Raw genomic sequence first — 21,925 nt, forward strand, 5'->3', positions numbered from 1 at the left:
ATATGTTATATGATACCATTGAGTATGTTTTAAAAGAAAATGAATAGATTTCAAAATTTAGAGGTTGCCTCGGTAGCCAATGTAACACTTTAGGCCAAATCGAGTTTAGGGTGTTACACCTTGCTTTTTTCATTTTTTCATTAAAATTGATGGTTTAAAATGTTACTATTATGTTTAAATCATATTTAGATTTATAGAATTAATTTTCACTTAACACAAAATTTTTAAAGAAATTTATTTAAAATAGGCTTAAATGTATATTTCCACCTTACTTATACATTTTTTACCGAGTTGCCCCTTAAAGTATTTTTCGAGACATTTTGCCCCCTCAACTAAAAATCATTATCCATTTCCCCCAAATCGTTAACACCATTAAAAACAACATGGGTAAATTACATATTTAGCCATTCAACTATTCTCACTGTTATGTTTTCATCACTTAATTATTTTTCTTTCAAAATAATCACTAAATTTAAGATTTATTTCCATTTTAGTTACCTAATTTAGATGCACGCATTCTTCTTCTCTCTTTTTGGGTTTTCCCTTTTGTTTAATCAAACAAGGTTTAGATTAGTATATAGGGGTGTTCAATCAGTCAGTTCGGTTAACTAATTGAACCGAACTTTCAAATTTCATTAACCAAAATTTTTTTCATTTTAACCGTTAACCGAACCAATTTTTTTTAAAAAATAATTAACCGAACCAAAAAAATTCGATTAATCGGTCTGTTAACAGAATTAACCGAAATTTTAAATAATATATATATATATATATATATATATATATATTATACATTAAATATTAAATATTTTTTGGCTAATTTGGTTAATTCAGTTTAAAACCGAAATTTAAACATTCTTAACGATATTAATAAATAAATAATATATTAAATTTTTAAAATTTTTGGTTAATTTGTTTAATTAATCAATTTTGAACCAAATTAACTAATAACCGAACTTTGAAAAAATCATTAACCGTTAACCGACTGAACTTAAAATTAGCCGAATTTCTTTGGTTCAGTCGGTTAACTTAAACTTCGGTTCAGTCGGTTTAAACAGTTAACCAAAATTTAAAAGGTGTGAAGGAAGGAGGGGGTTCTTGAGAGGATTCAAATATGGAAAAATAATAAAATGTAGGATTTGTGCGTGCTTCTACAATCACAAAATTATGTAAATGTGATTGCTTTTTAATCCCAATTTTTAGATTCATTGTTTCCTTTTAATGATAACATTTATTTATTTAATGAAATTTTTAATTTATTTTTAGTTAAAAAAATGTAATTAAATTCTATTTAAACACATTACAATTAGTCGTTTTCAAGTTTCTTTCATTATTTTTCAGTGTTTAAACGTGTCAAGATCAAATATTATGTTTTTAATGAATTCTTATATATTAAAAAATTTAAAAAATAAATCGAACGAATTTAATGACCAAGTGAAGTGATGATTATGAAAAATAAAATAGTTGGGTGACCAAAACAAAACCGTGGGAATAGTTGAGTGACTAAATATGTAATTTAATGATTTTTAGTAGAGGGGCAAAACGTCCCAAAAATATTTTAAAGGACAACTCGGTAAAAAGAATATAGTTAAGGGAAAATATGCATTTAAGCATTTAAAATAAAGATTTCAAATATTTGTTAAAATTAAATACTTTTAATTGATTTGAATGCAATTGAGAGTGAAAATATTGTCATTTATCTGTGATTTCAATACAAGAGGATTATCTCTCTGAGTCTTAAAATCTAGAGTTTTAACCTTGCGCTCAGAATATTTGTAAACAAAATTCAAGAAAATTTTCTCTCTTTTGTTCCTAATTTTCCTATCCTAATGCCTCTTAAATAATTTTCCTAATCATATATTAGAATCTCTGTACTTTTTTGATTCTGACTATTATTTTCAATTTCATGAGCATTATTATAATAGGGCAATTTGCTTGAAAAGTAAATTTGGTCTATATTTTTTGGGTCTAACACATAACTTTAAATTTTGGGATAGATGATCATTAAACCTTCAATTCATCCACAAATTGTTCATGCCTTCTTTTTCAGTGCTTTTTTGTTCTTACTTCTAAGATCGATAAAATTATAGGTATTAAATCTTTTTTTACGGGATAAGAGTTAATCATAACCATTGAATCCGTAACCAATAACATACATGCCTCTCTATATTGAGAAATCTTTTCATACCTATTGAATATATACCAAACGATAATTTTGCTTTTCTTATTTTTGAATAGCAATTAATTTATTTTACATTCACTTGGTTCCTTCGTCTCTCGGGTGACAAAATCATTTGAAAGAAACAATTTGATTATTGATAGATTTATCGCTTTTAGATTAAGAGCCTCTCTCACATTCCCAAAACCATCTTTAACATATATTTATATTTATGTTTTGTAAAATGGTTTTAGTGTAGATCTAAAATACAAATAAATTATCTCAAACCTTCTCTCACATATGTTCTTAGACGAATGGAAGAAAAAGTGAGTTTTTCTTTGATGAATCTGAAATGTGAAGGGTTGAGAAATTTTCTTTGACGTTAACTATTGATTTTGTCCATTTCCTAATTAATTTTATAACTATTAATCTAAATTAATTATTTTCATAAATTTAATCAAACGTTGGTCAATAGAAAATTAAACCTCACATAACACATCAGTTGTAAGGTTAATAGTTAACGTGTCACATTAATTTTCTATCACTTATTGTAATAACTGTTAACGTCGAGTGATTAATTTATTATAAATCGACAATATTAATGATCAAACCATTAATTTTAATCATTAGTAAAAGAAAAGAAAAGAAAACCTTACTCAAAGTGAATGACCTTTTATACAATTCACCCTTATAATTAAGGGTAAAATACTTAGTTGATCACTTAACTATTTAGCTCTTTTACTTTTTTCGCTGATCTTTTAATTTTACCAATCACATCACATAATTATTTAATTGTTTCAATCAAGCCACTGACGATTAAGAATTGATATAACGTGACAGTTAAAAGAATTGACATAATTCTACTTTTAATCTTTAATATTTATATATTCTATCAACTTGATCCTAATTCGAATTTAATTTAATAAATTAATCATTCAATAAGAATCTGACACATGTCAACATAGAATCATGACATGTGTCATTGGTGACACGAGTCATCAACTGATTTGAATATTTGTTTTATTAATTTTAATTTATTTAATTAAATTAAATTTTATCCAACCAAATGGTGACACATGTCACCATTTACTTGAAGGAAAAATAAGCTAAAAAAATACATAAAATGGTGTTTCTGGGCAACCTCAAACCTAGGCCACACAAGTGAGGGGCGCATGCCAAACCACTGAGCTAGCCTCACGGTTTGAGTTATGAGATGCACAACTATGTATATGTTGACATATACAGAAAATAATTTGAAATTGAATAATTTGAAATTAATTAATAATTTTATTTTTTATATTAAATATAGAATGTATAGAAAGTATAAATGATTTAATTTATATTTTTAATATTTTATTTTTCTTCTAAAAACTGGTATTTAAAATATATTTATATATATTTAATATTTTTCATATATAGTTTAATAAAAATATATTTTAAATACCAGTTTTTAGAAGAAAAATAAAATATAAAATTATAAATACTCCGTATATTTAAATATAATTTTAAATTGATCATTTTAAATATAAACTAATTTAAAATAATCAATTTAAAAATTATATAACCATTAAACTATAAATGTAAAAAGAAAAAATAAATATTTAATTTAAAAAATATACATATTTTAATTTTAAATTTTGAAGGTAAAAAGAAAAATAAAGATTAAATTTAGTTTAAAAAATACATATTTTAATTTTAAAATTTGAAGATCGAATTAATTATAGTATCATTATATATTATTATGATTGTACCTTTGGTCTAGTTCAGTGGTTTGGCGTGTAACATCACTTGTGTGAACCAAGTTCGAGGCTACCCAGGAACACCATTTTATGTCTTCTTTGTAGCTTATTTTTCTTCAACTAGATTAGTAGCTTATTTTTCTTCAACTAGATTATGAGATGTATCACTATTTGGTTAGTTAAAAATTAATTTAATTAAATAAATTAAAATTAATAAAATAAATCTTCAAATCAGCTTATGACTGATTAATTTATCAAATTAAATTTAAATCAAGATATAGAATATATAAATATTAAGAACTGAAAGTAGAATTATGTCAATTCTTTTACTATCACGTCATCATTTTCATTCTTAATAGTTAGTGAGTTGATTGAATAATTAAATAATTATATGATGTGATTGATAAAATTAAAAGATCAGTAACAAAAATAAAAAGTTAAATAGTTAAGTAATCAATTGAGTAATTTACCCTAAAATTAGTGCAAAATAAATTCAAAATTTAGCATAAATGTAGGGTTTTATAAAGATTTAAGCACTTATATATCTTTGAATAAATGCAGGGAGCCTAAAAGACTGACAGTATGACCAAATTGTCCCATCCGATAATTTTTACACCGTAAAAAAGTGAAAATCCCCAGACTTCTTTACTTCAACCTACGAATAGTAACTACTGGCTAATGTAGTGGTCCACCTTATAGCTAAACCCAGAGCGCGGGAAAGCAGACACACAACCTTAGGTTCCGCCAAAACTCCCGTCTCAAACGAGAATGGCGAGGAAGAAGAAGAACAGACCTGGGAAAGAACCCATTGTTTTACGGAAGATGTACAGAGACAACGTTAGGAGTTTAGCCACGACTATTACTAGCATAATCTATCGGCCTCCTCGTCCCTTTACTTGCACCCTTTGTGAAGGCATTTCTTGTCTTCGATGCTGTGAAGACCCCATGGCTTTTCTTTTACGACCTGATGACCCTTTGGATTACATCAGTCTTCTCAATGATTGCTTTGTTGTGGTTAATGATGATGCTCCTTACCTTGACTTTCATCCCGATCAACTTTGGGATCAAAAAAAGGTCCGATTTTTGTTTCTAACAATGTGTCGTTCTGCTTGAATGAATACTTTTTTTCTTCAAAAAAGGGCTCTCATGGTTTTTTGTTTGGTTTCAGATTGTGGTAAGGGCTATAGAGAGGTCATGTCAAGGATCTAAGCCTCCTAATGTCATATTTTCTGGTTATAACAAGGTGAGCTTTTGGGTTTATATCCTGTTGATTACTTTGTGAGAAAGTTGGGAACTTTGGGGTTTCACTCCCCCCTCTCTTTTAGTTGACTACTTTTCATGTTGGCGGATTGACTTTTTTTTCATATTATTATTTATTATTTTACAAACGAGGCCTCGATTTAGGAATATAGGAGTAGGACTTGATTATAGATATTGAGTTTCTAACTTAAAACTTAGCTGAACATAATTTCTTAATGGCTTTACTTTTCTGCTTTATTTTTTTACTGGTGAGGCCTTAGTAAGAAGTAATTGTAGACATTAACATTTGAACTTTGAATTTAGTTGAGTATAATTTCTTAGTGGTTTTTTCTTTTCTTTTTCCTTACCCACTTTATGAATAGCAATTGGTTGCAGACGTCAAGTTTGAAGCTTTAAATTTAGCTGAATATTATTTTTAAAGGTGACTGTTTGAACCTGAATGTGGGTTCATGGTTTTATGTGGTTTGGGTTGGTGTTATTTCTGTTGTTTGTATCAGTGGAGAGGAGGAAAGAAACCCTTTGATCCCATTGTCTCCTCCTATCAAGTTCAAGGTATTCTCTTTCTTCTTTCAATCCCTGCTAATGAGGGCAATTTGAGGGAAACAAAGTCTTTTTGGATGATTCATGAATGCTTTGTAATTGCTGTGTTCTTTATCATATATTTATTTGCATTTTTAAATTTTTTTTTCGATGGAAGTTGCAGTTGTTGTGTTCTTTGTCCTATATTTGTTTGCTTTATCATCTCTCATCAACTTTACTTATCTCCCATGAAAGTGGTATTCTTCATTAGAGCATCCTACAATATATGCATTTGGTATATGCTGTTGGCCATGTTTTTTGCTCAAGGTTTCCGTTTCTCTTGCATGATTGTTTGTGGAATTTTTTTTGTATTGACAAAACAGCTTAACGAATCGAGCCAGATTGTGGAGTGTTTGACTTCTTCAGCATGGAATATTCTCCTTGGAAGGGTATGTTGAAGCTTTGAAGTTGTCTATCTGTCTGTCAAGCTTGTCAAGTAGGCTGAGAAAAAAAAAGTATGTCAAGTAGCCGTGTTCTTGGTGTAATAATTCTTTATTTCTTTACAATTGTTGTGTATTTGCAGGTTGGAGATGAGTGCATGTTTTATCTACTGAGGCATACTTCAATATTTGTTCCCATTTCTGACAAGAAACACCTTCAAGTTGTAGGTTCTCCTGTCAAATACACACGCAATAAGTCGTCAAAGACAGTAAACATACCTCAATCTGGTATGCTATACCATGTAGCTTCAACTTTACATATTTTGTATTCGATATTTGCATTTGATTCATATCCCGACTAAGGTTTGAGAATATAGCCCTTCAAAGACCATTCAAATACACGGAAAAAAATTAAAGAATTTGAACATAATTTTGTTGACACTCACATCTAAGTCCGAGCATCATAGATGATTGGTTGAAAACATAATGTGTTCTTGTGCAAATAGATAGATAGATATATAGATAGATCATGCTTTTGTTGTCATTTATTTACTCTATTAATATGTGTTATTTCAATTCCTTTGCAAAGCTTAGGAAAGTAGTCCTTTCTCTACCTATTATATGGTCATTCATTCTCCCAATCAGAAGCATCATAATAATCAGAATCATGTAAATGTCACACAATGTATGAACAGAAAAATGTTCTAATGTAAGAAACGACAGCGGGTGCTACTGCTAAGCTGCATAAACATTAGTATCTACTAAGTTCCGATTCTATGGCGTACTTTCAATTAGGGATGCACTACAAGGTCCTGAAACACAGACTTTTCTGGATGGTTTAACATCAATTTTGATTTATTATACTGCTACAAGATTATGCTAAACTGGATAAATCTTGTTACTTGATGGAAAGATAACGTAATTGTGATAATTCATTATCATATTATTATTATTTTGGAAATGTATATTGTGAACTCTGATTTTAATTAGGCATGTCAGAATGTATTGAAGGTTACATTACGATGACAACAATTTCCTTCTATAATGAGCACTTGCAGACTCTGTTGCCATCAGTAAAAGAAAATTGTGATAAAAAGTTCATCAGTCATGCATTAGGGTCAAATAGTTTATGACGTCCAGTTTGAGGGTAATGTTTGACCCTTAGAATGTGTTGATTCACTTGCGAAATTTTGATTTAACTTGTTGATTATGGTTCCTTACATCAGCTCTCTCCTGTGCAGGAAAGAAAAGGAAACGGACTTTTGGTTGCAAATTTCCTTCCAATGGAGAAATTCAAGGAAGCTCAATTCAGACTGCAGAAGAGCACAAACCATTTTCAAGACCGCCTAAATGGAAACGTGGAAAGAGACGCCAATCGCTAAATATTCCAGAATGCGGAGACAAGTCCATTGTTAGAACCACATGCTTTTATGAAGATTGCTTGCCCAGGAGTCTCTTGTGCCCCATCAACACATATCAAGTTGGTTATTTCTTTCAACTCCATAGCTATGTTTGCATGCATAATTGCTTGATAAAAGCCGGTGCACTTTATTTGCTCAATCATGGACTCCATGTGATGTATACTAATTTTAAATCCAAAATTGAATTTGATGCCGCAAATCAAGTGACACCACTTAGATGGAGAACTTATGTAGACATCTTATTAAATCGTAACAAAATATATTGCCTTGATTGATTCTCGCATATTGTCTTCACAGTTCTATTTATTTTCTGTATGCAGACGACTGTTCAATGTTCCTGTTATTTGGTGCTAAAAGCGCCACACAAAGTCTCTAATTCGGTTGAGATTAACAGACAATATATGTTCTATAATTTGGAAGACTCTTCATATGTTCTTCCAAGAGAACGTATCCTTAATATATTTTGCAAGAGAATCTCTTACTTTTTCCTTCATTTTTCTGTAAGGTAGCCATTGTCATACATTTTCTTCTTTTACCAGGTAAACCCTTCTTGGCTTTAGGTAATCTACCGTATGACCTTAATATTCTAAAGATATACTAAATACCTTAGTGCCAAACTTTACAAGCTCGAAGTGTCTCATGGAGAATATCTTTGGTTTGACTGAGGCAAATTTAAGCAATCATTCAGTAGCATGCTCCCACAATGTTGAATGTGGTCTTGCTGGATCCACTTGCCTGTAAGTTGCATGTTATGAGTTTTATTACACGGGTTGCAATGTTCTATTATTTTATGCTATCACTTAGGGTGATTTGCAATAAGCATAGTCGTGTAAGGTAGCCATGTTCTGATGATATATAGATCAGTCTTTTAACTATGCATATGAACACACATAGAAACGGATAAAGTCAATGGATTGCAGTTTTAGCAGTTGCAGATGTTTGAAATCCTTTTGATTTATGCACGTGTGTGCGTGTTTGTACTGCATTCAAAGAAGCATGTCCCTTGTCAGTTATTTCAAAGCTAAGCTTCTCAACATATATGAAATCAAGTAAAAAATGTATTTAGATCATAAATCATGCAGTCAAGATTTCTATAATATGGTTTTTGCATATTTGGTTCTCAGGTATCACTCATTTCTGAAGTTGTTGAAACTGCTCATACGCAGAACTAGGCGGTGCAATCATTTGAAGCTGTTGAATAAATATTGTCCTCTACCATCTTCGTATCGAAAGACTGGAAAGTCTAGAACAATAATTGAGGTTAGTATTGCTTGTGATATTCATATAAGGCGTTCGAAGCTGCAAGAGACATCATCTAAATTGCTTAGGTGAATTTTTTGCCAGGTTTCTGCTACAGATAATATGGAGCTTAAGTCAACCATGCCTTATTGCTCGAAGTCTCAGGTAGTTGATTTTTTGTGGGCCGTTTGTAGGAGTTTGGTTCCTCAAGATTTGTTGGGAACTCCTTCTACCCGGAGATCGCTAAAGAGAAATATTTTCAAATTTCTTCAGCTGAGAAGATTTGAGAAATTCTCCATAACGCAATGCATGCATCAAATAAAATCTACAGATTTCCCCTTTTTATCCAGATTTTCCCTTGTTAGTTGGATTTTATGGTTCTTTTCATCTTTAGTGGTGCCATTGGTGCAAGCTAACTTCTACGTCACAGAAGGTGAGCGTGGGAAACACACTGTTTTTTATTATCGCAAACCTGTTTGGCGGAAGTTCATAGACCGTGCTGTGACTTGCTTGAAAGATCGAAGTTATCGTGAAGTGGGTGAGGATGCTGTTAGAGCTATTATACACAGAAGACCATTTGGTTTCTCAAAGCTGAGGATTTGTCCAAAACAAAATGGAGTTAGAATGCTAACGAATCTCAATACATCCTCAAAAATGCTGCAAGAGAGAACCCCAAAATATAGATGTTCTTGGATGCTGAAAATTTTGAAACCTCGACCAAGAACATATAAAACCAAACGTGTTAGCTCGGTAAACTTCAGACTTCGCGGCGTACATGCAGTTCTAAAAGGTTTACTGTTGAAAGAACCTGAGAAGTTAGGGTCAACAGTGTTCGATTACAATGATGTCTACAAGAAGTTACGGCCTTTTATAACCAGTCTAAAGAACATATCAACAACTATGCCTGGTGTATATATTGTTGCTGCTGATGTTTCCAAGGCATTTGATTCTGTTAATCAGGATAAGCTGCTTAGGATGATTGAAGATGTCATGGTGAAAAATGTATATATCTTACAACAGAATCATCAAGTTGCATGGTTTAAAAAAAAATTGTTGGATTGCCAGAGTCTCATGTTGGTGGATGAGACTGTTGACCCGGGTTGGACAAACATACTGTCTTCTGCCTCATGGCGCTCACTGTTTGGCGTTGTTGCTGATCAGGTATGTTTTTAATGTCCATCGATGGAATTGTTTTTTCTGTTCCTGTTGAATCTCTACTGTTTTGTTTATTGAATATTTTGGTACTGGTGTCTCTCCAACTTTTGACTCTACAGGAGAGCATATCCCGATTCTTCCTACTCAAGGAAGGGTCTGGTGTAATCTTTTTAAGAACAATTAAGGGTTAAGTTCTTAGCCTGATCCCGTTTTTAAGCTTTGTGAAAATGTTTTCAGGGGTGCTGCTCGAGAATTTTAAAGCGAGAGCTGTTTTCTGACCTACATCAGCTTTTAAAGTGCAATGTGCTTCAATTGGATTCAAAGTTTTATTTGCAAAAGTTGGGGATACCTCAAGGAAGTATCTTATCCACCCTGCTTTGCTCGTTATATTATGGGCATATGGACAAGCATGTTATATTTCCATACCTTGAACGTGTGACGGAAGCTTTGTCCTCGAGACTTTTGCCTTTTAATTCCTCGGATGCAGCCATCTTTCCACCTGCTTATTTGCTTCTAAGATTTGTTGATGACTTTCTCTTCATATCAACTTCGAAGGATCTGGCTAGTGATTTTTTGTCCATGTTGTGTCGAGGATTTTCGGATTACAACTGCTACATGAATGAGGAAAAATTCTGTTTCAATTTCGACATTGAGAATCATTTTGGGATTTTATCAAATAGGCTTTTTACGGGTGAAGATGGCTCCTCGTTTATTCCGTGGAGCGGTTTGCTTATAAACTCGAAGACTTTAGAAGTTCAGGGTGATTATACAAGGTCAGTTTTTTTCCCTGCAGCAATGGTTTTCTCTTTATTAATTTTATCATATCTTTCTTCTCGACAATTTGCGGCAGTGGTAAATAACGCTTAGGTTCTTTGTTTTAGATGTGCCACAGTTTAGCTGCATCAATGGTCATAAATTGCTTTCAGTTTCTGCATATTTGTCATCTAAATCATCATTGAACATCACAAAATGTGTTATTTATGCCGTTTCCTTTGACTTACACATATCTGGATATTGATATGGAAAACCTAAAAGTAATTTAGCATATCTGATTTCGGAAATGTTTCGTACCCGGACAGAAACATGCAAAAAGAAGATTTTTTTTTATGTTCTTTACATCATGCTGTCAACACAACATTTTGTTTTTAAAATGGATTTTAATATGCATTTTTAATGTGTTACCTGAATGATATGTTCAATCTGTTGTTGACAGGTACTTGGGTATGCACTTAAGGTGCACGCTTACTGTCCGAACGAGAGGACGACCGGGCAAGCATTTAAAGGAAAAGCTGTGCGACTTCACGAGACCCAAGTGTCACCCGATGTTCTTCGATCTAAATATCAATTCCTCATCGGTTGTAAGACTGAATGTCTACCAAGCTTTTCTGTTGTGTGCAATGAAGTTCCATTGTTATCTCCAAGAATTATCAGATTTTTTCCGGCCTCGCAGAACATATTGTCTGAAAATCATAGTAAAATCCTTCAGGTATGGATTCAATTCTTCATTGTCTTGCACATGAAAAAACTCTAGCCGTGCCAATTATGCCTTCCCATATCTAGGTACATGCATGGGCTGATAGAGAAACAAATGGGTTCCGTTCGTCCGAGTTTGGGTTCGTGTTCGGATCATAAACATAGATTGGTGAGGGATGAAGTTGAATGGCTGGGATTAGCTGCCTACATCGAGGTGTTAAACAGGAAGCAAGCGAGGCACAAAGCATTGCTTACAAAGCTAAGATCCAAGTTTTATGGTCATAGAATCACTGGGAATGATTCCTCTGAATTGAGATACGCAGTTGAAAGATCGCATTCTTCTAGTTTGTGGAAAATCGAGTTTTAGATTTCTCTTTTTCTTTTGTCTTGCACATTATCTTATTGTTCAAAGGGCTTTGTTATCTGAAAAGAGAATATTCAAGTGTTTTAGCCCAAATATATTGGTTCTTTGATATAATTTTGCAGAACATTTAAGTTTCAAATCTCAAAAATTAAAAAATAGAAAGTTATATCATACATACATATGCATAGTATATTATTGAAATTATTTAGAGATTTTTTGTTGAATTACGTATATTAAAAATGAGTTATTTGAGTTACAATTTTTCTTCCTAGCCAACTCTTTCAACAAATATATATTTGTTGTTTACTTGGGTTCTGGTTATAACAGGTGTTGGATGTGGGTTATTTATTGCACTGCTCATTCTTCAGGTACAAGAATGTATTCCCATTGTAGGCTGTTCAGAGCTTAAAGATGGTCATTATTAATCTTCTTATATTTACAGGCAGAAACATTGCAAACACATGCAGTTTCGAGGGAGGGATTTTTCATGTAATAATTTAATCATGAATAATTTCTTAGATAATTTTTTTCTAAAATCATCACTTAGTTCAGTTCAGTTCAGTTCAATTTTAAAGGTTTTTTTGTTGTTGTTGTGGTAGTAATATATACTAATGAAAGGTCCTGTCCTGTCATTCATTCAGAATACGTGTGAAGCACTATAGAAGTATCTACTCATGCGTTAAACATTATTTCGGTAAATTTATTTATGTAATCAGAAGAAAAAATTTAAATAAAATATTTGAAGCTGATTCACATATACACAATATTCTATTTGTTGGAAACTATGGAAAAGGAGGTGCAATGTTCTATTTCAGGCGAATTATGTTGATAATAGTTGTCCAAAGCAGAAGATTGAAAAATGAAGTTGGCAGTGTTAACAAGGGTGCTGCCGATGCAACGCTGAATCCTCGCCCTACAATTCGATCGTAGGGTCCGACTATGGGATGGTTTAAAGCAAATACTGATGGTGATGTTGGCGGAGTGGACAATCACGCAACTGCAGGGGGTGTTCTGCGAAATGAGCTTGGGGATCTGTTCCTTTCTAAACGCTGAATTATGGGCTATCCATGATACTCTTTACTATGCCTGGGAGCTCGGGTTTCGAAAGATAAAACTCGAAACGGATTGTTTGAAGGGGGTAAGAATTCGAACTCAAAAGGCCAATCCGACTATGATAGGGCGATCATTATTTTGATCCGTGAGCTGTTATCCAAAGAGTGGGAAACAAAGATCAGCGACATCTGCTGCGATGCTAATATGGTTGCAGATAAGGTTGCTAAGTTGGCTAGAGGTGTTCCGTTAGGGGCTAGGCTTCTTCACTACCCTCATTCTGAAGTGGCAGAACTCGTAGAGCAAGACCAAGCTGCTTCACTAGCTTTCGTTCTTTCTGCATTACCAAATAAAAGAAAAGATATTGTCAATATATCCAGTAATAATCAATCATAATTCTATATTTAATTTCTATAATTAATAATAATTTTAATAAACAATTAAATCAAATGTTTATAAAATAACACAGACGGAGCGTGCAGCAAGGTAACAGGCACAGTTTATAAACAAGTCGAATTACCTGTTTACATAGTTTATAAACAGTAATAACAAACATGCTTTCAACAAAGTACATGTAGTATAGTTGTAAGTATTCTTGCCTATGACCCGGGTTTTATCCCCAGCAACGAAGAGAACTTTATTTATCTCTTTTTCTATTTTTTAAAGAAAAATCTGTACAAGGCACATATTTGGCTTCGCCCGGACTCGAACCGGAGACTTTCAGTGTGTTAAACTGACGTGATAACCAACTACACCACGAAACCAGTTGCCCTCACATTTCCACTCATATTATAATAAATTAAAACATGATTCCTATTGAATTTCTTTCCCTCTACATTGAGGGGGTATCTGAGTGTTTCTTTCTGTATGGTCTTTAAGCTCCTAAAGTTTACATGTCATTTGGGGTACATTTATTTCTTCCTAGATGAATCTTTCAACAAGGTGTAAATGATTAGTTCGAATTTGTGCAAATACGAGCGTCAAATACGAATATTTCAAAAATAAATAGTAGAAGGATAATAGGTATAACTTCTTCACCTTTTCTTTCAAAATCCAGATTTTTCCTATTTCATTTCCAATACTTGCAAGCAGAAACATTGCAAATACATGCAGTTTTGAGGGTAAGATTTACATGTAATATTTTCAGACAGCATGCTCAGGCTGGTGAACCAAGACAATACCAGTAGGCAAACTGAACTATCTTCAAGATGCTAGGCGTTGTAGAAGGGCAACTATCCACAGTGCAGGCTAAGATGTCTCGATAATCTCGGAATATTCTGAAAAAGTCATGAACCTTCCCGTCACTACTCTTCTTGTATTCGAACAGCAAGTTCGAATGATTGAATGCTGTAAGTTTGACAAATTCATAATCATAAACTCTATATAAGCTCCATTTGGTGTTCAGAGTGGTGAATGGTGAAAGGCTTGTTCCTCCCTCACCCGCAACCACGTGTATCGTTCCCTTTAGCGAGCCTTTATAGTACCGTTTCTCATCGGCAGTGCATTGATTCTGTACCATGAACCCTTCTCAATGGTTATAGATGAACTACCTCGACCAAGTTTCGGATTTGTTTGGGATAGATCTTGAATGTGGGTAAAAGTTATAGGCGTACCTCGTATATGGGACATGTCCTTTTGTAATTATGCGCATGGCCATAGATGGCTATGTCGACCTTGTACTTCTGCCAGAGTTTTTGTAGGCTTTCCTTTGCCATTGTTTCTCCAAATGATCCTTGAATAGCATAACTGAGGTCAGAAGAATAGCCAAGAATCCTATGTGCAAGAAAGATCAGCCATGGTTGCCTTCGTCTGTCAACTGATGCGAGGCAATGTTCGATGAACTCGTATTGCTCTGTTCCCTCCCTCCAATCATGTTCCGAGTCCAATATGCAGAACCGGAACATTCCATAGTCAGTGGAGTACCTGTGAGAATGAATCACACCCCATAGGTCCATACTTACGTTCAAAAACGTGTCGGTCATAAAGACTTCCAGTCCAGTAAAGAGTTGTAGTAATGAAGCATACCAGTACTTAGCTTTATTCTCAACAGGAACAAAAAACATAGTTTCAGCCAACACACTACATTCTCCTCCATAATCATTATTCTCATACAAGGAGCCAGTTCCATGCCAGTCACGTTCATGGTTACCACTAAACAAGAAAACCAACGATGACAAATGCCAAAGAAGGTTAAGGACCAGAGGAATTCAAGCTCTATCAATGAAAGCCGGCAAATTGCAGCGTACCTCGCAAGCATGTAAGGCACAGCCGACGCAATAGGCTCAATCCGTGCAGTAAATTGGTCCCATTGTGAAATGTATCCATTAGCATAGCATATATCTCCAATGTGGAAGATTATGTTGATGTTTTTCAGATCTTTGATAAGTTGTTTAGTAGTGTTGAGAGAGCCCGACTGGAAATTATTGTATTCATTAGAGCCATCAGCTTCATCCTGCAAGATGCAAGTTTCAACTTCAGGAAACTGCAAGTCGGGATTGTAACCTTAAAAGTTTGCAAATAACAAATGTAACCAAGTGTTTACAAACTGTTGTGATCTAACAGTCGGATGCTGGGAACAGTAAGGAGAAGTCCGGAAGTTTGAGAGAAATTATGAGACTTTTGTGGAATTTCTATGAGAAATTAAACTGAAATGCTTGTAGAGGAAGAAAAGATGAGTTGAACGAAACCACTGTTGGTCTGAAGTGATGTCAAACGGTGACGGTTCAACGGATTGCAGTTGTCGGAACGGTAGATTTGTGGAACAAGTATTTTTTGGTTAAACGGACACCAAATTCGTGTTCGAAAGAGCGAGACAAATTTTGGGATCATCGTTCTTCAGCTCCGGTGGTGGTCAGAACAATGGTTAGCACGGTGACCGAAATCTGAGGTTCAAGCCGAGGGAAAGAAAAGAGAGGAAGAAGTAAGAAAGAAGAAAAGAGGGGAAAATGAGGGGAAGAAAAAATAGTTTTTCATAAATTTGATTTTATGTATGAATCTAAAATGATGTCGTTTTGGTGTGAATTGTTATGTCATAACGTTTTAAATATTTAACGAAAGAGTAACAAAGATAGGAGAGACAGGGTATAATAAAAAGTGCTGCATTAGGGAGCTAAAAAATGATTTTTAGTAAAACTGAGGGAAATGCAGCTTCATACTTGAAAATGCATGCAGAAGTGACCAGGAAATGGAGATGCTCTAAACTGGTATTCTCCATTCCAAATGTATGTATTGTCGAACAATCTATGCTCCAGTTTGTAGGTATACCTACACGGTAAATGGAAACTTCATTGAATTAAACTTGCATGCAAGTCTAAAGGGGCCACAACTCACAAGCATCTTAAAAGACTGAAGAGACGGAGCAACATTGTAACCTACATTCTATTTGGCAACAAATCTTTCAGAAAGCTGGTATTTATATATCCGGGATCACGCCATCCAACGGTCCTTGCCGGTGCGCCTGCACATATAGTAAGATGATGCATGTATAGAAAAAAAAAGGGAATGGAAAAACTATAACTGCTAAGGAAAGCAAAGCTAAACAAACAAAAGAATCCACTTAGATTTATGAACTTGAGTTTGTGTGTGAGAATAGGATATGCGCATGCATCCAATACGGGTATGTTTATTGCTTATACACTTCTTGTGCATTTGGAGTTGTATATCAACCATGATTATGTACTAGACACATGAATTTGGATGCGAGTGTTAGATATCAGCATGTTCGATACAGATGTATACAATTCCCCCCCCCCCATATATTTGGAGGGTCCTATGGTCATACCAATGTGTGCATAAACATCAATAAATATCGAATACTGATACTTCAGGAAAAAAAGGGGGGATTTGGAGTAACAAAAAGCATAATTCAAGTTCAAGAAGCTTCGTACCACACATGCTGTTACGTTCAAAAGTTAGTGTAACAGCTGGGGAACGCTGTTGACGCTCTCCCTTGGTACCCCATTCCACAAAGGGCTCTGCTTCATCAATCCCATATCCACTAGTCTATCTGAGAAATGAGATCGAGGAAACAATGGATAATTTCAGGGAGGAAAAACTCTAACATGTAAAAAATGTTGCTCAAATTGCAGAGGAGAAAAATGAAAATAAAAAGAAGTCAACTTACCTCATTCCACTGTTTTCCCTGTGCTAAGCGAGGATAAACCGGGGCATTCGGATTTGAGAAAGAAACTGTGTTCGACACTGCCACCATCTTCGGCTGATTATAACACAAGAAAAGGATAAAAAGTAATGAAGAAATTGAACATACCCGTGTCTGACTACCACCCGAATCCGAGTAAAATAGATATAAAACAAGAACTACTGTGAACTTACATTTAAGAAACCATTTGTAAACAGTGCAAAAGAAAAGTCTGATCTCTGGTTAATCAACTGAAGCTTCAAGGAATCTTTTCCAGTATCTTTGTACTTGGGACTAGTGTAAGTTGCATACTGAAACTGATGAAAGAAGATGGTTTAATCTTTCTAATTGTAACATATTCCGTCGGCAATTGAAGCCTATGAATAAAAACTTGACAATTTCAAGGCAAAGTATTATTCATATGAACCTTAATGGGTGCAGATCAAAGTAATGGAGGATAAACCCTTGGAGTTTCAGCTATGCAGGTCGAAGCATTGAAGAGTTTCAGATTAGCAAGGTATACCATCACATAAGCATTACTAAGTAAAGCTAGAATTAAGATACGTAAGTGTATCAGCCTGCTATTCTACCTGAAATTTGCAAGAGAAAATACTCCAATCCAATCATCCATTGAAGGGTTTGGAGAGCTAAATTCCACACTAACCCATTCTGTATTGTGACCCTAACAGGGTGAAGATCTTTGGATCAGTGATCAGTCTCAGCACATCAGAATTCAAAGACCCAATAAGAGTCGAAGAGAAAAACAGCGTGTAATCCAGTGAAAGAAAATGAACATCAACAAGCATGAGAACTGAATACATAGACTATTGAGCTTTCATCATGAATAACATCAATCATCCCATCAGACAAATACAACAGCTAAGTTTCAATACGTCTGATTTGTCTGAAACTGTAGTAAAAATTACTACATCGTATTTAATATTGTCACTGTCACTGGGAATATAAAAAAGTAAAATGCTAAACATTTAGAATTAAATAAAGTAATATAAATTAAAGTAACAATTAGCTGAAAAAGCTCTGTTGGTTAGAGCATGTGGCTCTTAACCATAAGTTTGGAGGTTCAAGCCCTCCTGGCGATATGTTTGATTTATTTTTCCTTTATGACAAATTCTCATTTTGATTCCTCGCTCACATTTTAATTTTCTTTTGACATGTTCCTTTCTAGCGTTTTTTAAAATATACTTTTCCTATATGTCAAATTATGATTTTGGTCCCTATAACTTATTTTTCATATAAATCAACTTATAATTTTAGTCCATCTACTATGATCAAACTTGAGATTTAATCTTTTATTTTAAGTTCAACATATATCAGTTAGCCAGCTTAATTTTCACATATGCCAAATTATGATTTTAGCCATGCTATTATGATCAATCTTTAGATTTAAACCATATACTATAGTTTGTCATAATTTGATCCTTTATTCTTTTTTTATATAGGTTAAATCATTATTTTGACCAGCGTTTATCTTCGGCGTTTTTACTCAAAAATCACCCTATAAATTTAATATTACCGCTTAGGCATCGACTGCCCAAATTTTACCGATCTAGCACCCTTTCTAACAGAGTGATAATAAAACGCGTTGCAGGAAACACTCCTTATGGAAGGTGCGTTGCAGGAGGTGCGCCTTTGATGGGTTTTGTCCGAGTTGGGGACACGGGCGGAAGGCGTGTTTTAGGGGGCACACCTTCCATTTAAATCCCACTTACCAACCATTAATTCCCGTCCAACAAATCGTCCCCTTCCCCTATAAATACCCCTCATCCATAAATCACCCCAAAATCATATATACTCTCTCATTCTTCCTTCTAAATCAAATTTAAGTAGGTTTTGTCATAGTTTTTAGAAGGTAAAAATAATTTTTATTTTATTATATTTACTTAATATTTTATTATTTTATAATATTATATTTTACTAATTATTTTTTATTACTTTTTGCAGTTGTAAAATGAAAGGTGGGATGCTGCAATTGGATGTTAACCATATCTCGAGTTATTTTGCCGATACGGTAACAATATTAAATTATGTTATTTTTTATTATTATGAATATTTTATTAATTTAATTTTTTTAGTATTAGTTTATATTTTAATTTGTATATTATTTATTTAATTAAGGGAATAATCGTATATTAGATGCATTTATTCATAATGCTAAGTTAGATATACTGCATTGTGTATGGTAGTATTTAGCTGAGGCTGGATTTGGTTTCATAACAAAATATGAAGGGCATTGTAAACTTGAACCCACCCTTATTTCTACACTAATTGAGAGGTTGAGACCTCATGACACACACATTCCATCATTCATGTATGGAGTGCACTATTACGCTCCATGATGTTTCCATGCATTTGGGGCTTATGGTAGAGGGAGATGTTATTTCCGGTGTGGTATATGGTGAATGGAATTTGTTGTGCTAGGAGTATCTTGGAGGTGTCCCAGGTTATTTCAACGGTAGTCAAATACCGTTATCATGGCTGCGAAGTAATTTTAGATAGTTGAATGAAAACTGTTCAGAGGATGAGGTTAAAGCATTTGCTTGGGCATGCATATTACAACTCTTAGGAGAGATCTTGATGCCCGACAAATCTCGCAACCAAGTTCATTGTATGTGGTTGCATCACCTCATTGATTTTCGAGTTACTGACATATTCAGTTGAGGTTTCACAATTTTGACATTTCTATATAGAGAAATGTGTCGGGCAACAAATTATTAGAAAAATGCTATTGGCGGATGTCTACTTCTTCTCCAATCATGGGCGTGGTATCACATGCTCTTTTTATCCCGATCGTGAATGAGTCATTTATCTTCCCGTTACTGTTGAGGTAATTTCAATACCAAGTTCGTATATAAATAATTTTGTTGAGTATATAATGAAATATTTTTTTAAATAGGTGGTCGACTACAAGGAAAATCCCTGTGATATACTGGACGAATTAAAATAAATTCGGCTACTCATTGATCAAAAGACTACTACAAAGGTATATATTTAAATTTTAATATTTACCTTTAATTATTTATGTATAATTAGAATATTATATATATATATATATATATATGTTTTAGTTCCAATAGGCTCCTTATTCTATTGAAGAGATAAGGCTTTGCATCCCACCTCACTTGAGTGACACATTAGATGTATGGATGGCGGTTGTGACTCTAATATGTTTTGCTATTATCGAATGGCATCCGATTGATCGCGTGCTCCGACAATTTGGCTATATACAATATATTCGTGAAGTACCTAAAAATCTCGGCAATGTGCATAATGTTGATAGACGGGGCAAAAAGGATGTAAATTGGTTGACGAAGCACATCGAGTAGATAATGATTTGGGAGGATCGACATTGACACATTCCTCCTAGGGACTCGATTTATGTGGATCATTATTGGATTATGACTGACTATTATCTGTGGTTCCATATGAATGGGAAATTATTTCTACTTTTCGAGGAAACACGAGACGGGAGCATTCATCGGCTCTGAGAAAAGCATCAACTGTCACAATATTATCGTGCCTCAACTTGTAGACGGAGAGCGGGAGCTTCTGGTTCGTCCTTAGTTGCCGCATCAAAACCATCACAACAGCCACAATCTACACCGGTTTACATTCCCATCCCGTCACTATACATGGGTACACCTTCGTTTCAGATGGCACCACAACCATTTCAAATGCCACCACAACCGATTCAGATGCCACCACAGTCGATTCATATACAACCGCAGCCGATTCAGATGCTACCATAGCAGGGTTTTATGGCACATGCTGTCGGATATTATACTACTATGCTTATAGATCTAGCTTTGGCTTTATATGCTGCTTATTTGGTGGGTGGTGCTTCACCACAGACACAAACACCTCCATCTCATTATGTATCGTAGTCACCGATGTTGTTGTTTTCATAGCTTTCACAGTTCTTTATGAGCGGTGGGATGGTTAGTCATACAACTCTAGAGTCCTTATTCTATGGAGGTACTACATCGTCATCTGTCTCTCATTAACAAAATATAGCTGCTATTGTTGATGATGATGATGATGATGAGAGTGAGGAGGAAGAGCAAGTTATACGTAGAAACCCTCATCGAAATAAACAATCATCGCCTTGTGGAACATATTCAAGACGCATACATCGATAGACTTGTTTAGTTTGTAATGATTTTATTTAATTTTCTTTGTTTATTAGCAAATGTAATAAATTATGGACTTTTTATTTATTTTGTTTCTTAATGTTTTTATTATTTAATTGTTTGAATTGTAATGTTTGTATTTTACGTTTCTATTTAACTATTTTTATTATTTATTTTGTAATGTTTTTATTCAATTTTCTTAATGTATTTTTTTATTTATTTGGTGATGCTCAAATGACATTAATTGAAAGTAAAAGAAAATGAAATAACACAAAAATGAGATTTCAGAAACTACAATTAGATGGTAATGCTCAACGATTACGTGATGCTCAAAGAGATGAACATTTTTCCTATTGCGGCCTAGGTTTCTACAATGCCCATATCTTGGTTGGATATGTTCTTTATAGATTTTAGATGTTATGAGAAGATAAATGAGGGAAAGTTAGTTAGGATAAGTAAAGAAGAGTTTAATAGTATTAATGGAGGTAAAAATAAGAGAATTTTACCAAATTTGGGTAAAAATAGGACTGAAAATGGAAAATATGGGTAAGAGTATCGGTACTAGAAGAACAATATCGATACTATAGGCTTAAATTTGGGAAAATTATATGAACAATATTGATACTGAAGCAATTAGTATCGATACTGATGTAGGAATCGATACTATGAGGAATATATCGATATCATTGATTCCATAATGCATAAATGGTACTGATACCGTAATGGAGCATCGATACTAGAGTATAGAAGTATCGATAATAAGAGAAAGGCATCGATACCATAGATTCCATAATGTCAAAATGGTATCGATACTGAAAGAG

At 33.8% G+C, this 21,925-nt stretch overlaps 1 protein-coding gene, 1 non-coding gene and 1 pseudogene across 2 annotated transcripts; 1 reads left to right on the forward strand and 2 right to left on the reverse strand.

Annotated features, from left to right (window-relative positions):
• The first annotated feature begins 4,665 nt into the window (after positions 1–4,665).
• On the forward strand, positions 4,666–11,810 carry LOC120122072 (telomerase reverse transcriptase-like). The gene is given in 11 exon segments (XM_039141316.1): positions 4,666–4,971; positions 5,066–5,140; positions 6,060–6,125; positions 6,260–6,404; positions 7,358–7,596; positions 7,858–7,984; positions 8,130–8,274; positions 8,662–9,937; positions 10,169–10,704; positions 11,145–11,417; positions 11,492–11,810. Coding segments are annotated over 11 exon segments (3,468 nt in total). The 3' UTR covers positions 11,772–11,810.
• Positions 11,811–13,508: 1,698 nt separating this feature from the next.
• TRNAV-AAC lies at positions 13,509–13,582 on the reverse strand. Its single transcript has one exon. It is a non-coding gene; the product is annotated as a tRNA-Val (tRNA).
• Positions 13,583–13,974: 392 nt separating this feature from the next.
• LOC120122223 lies at positions 13,975–17,777 on the reverse strand (annotated as a pseudogene).
• Between the last annotated feature and the right edge of the window lie 4,148 nt (positions 17,778–21,925).

Source organism: Hibiscus syriacus, unplaced genomic scaffold (genome assembly GCF_006381635.1).
Source record: "Hibiscus syriacus cultivar Baekdansim isolate YM2019G1 unplaced genomic scaffold, ASM638163v2 tig00110384_pilon, whole genome shotgun sequence".
NCBI lineage: Eukaryota > Viridiplantae > Streptophyta > Magnoliopsida > Malvales > Malvaceae > Hibiscus > Hibiscus syriacus.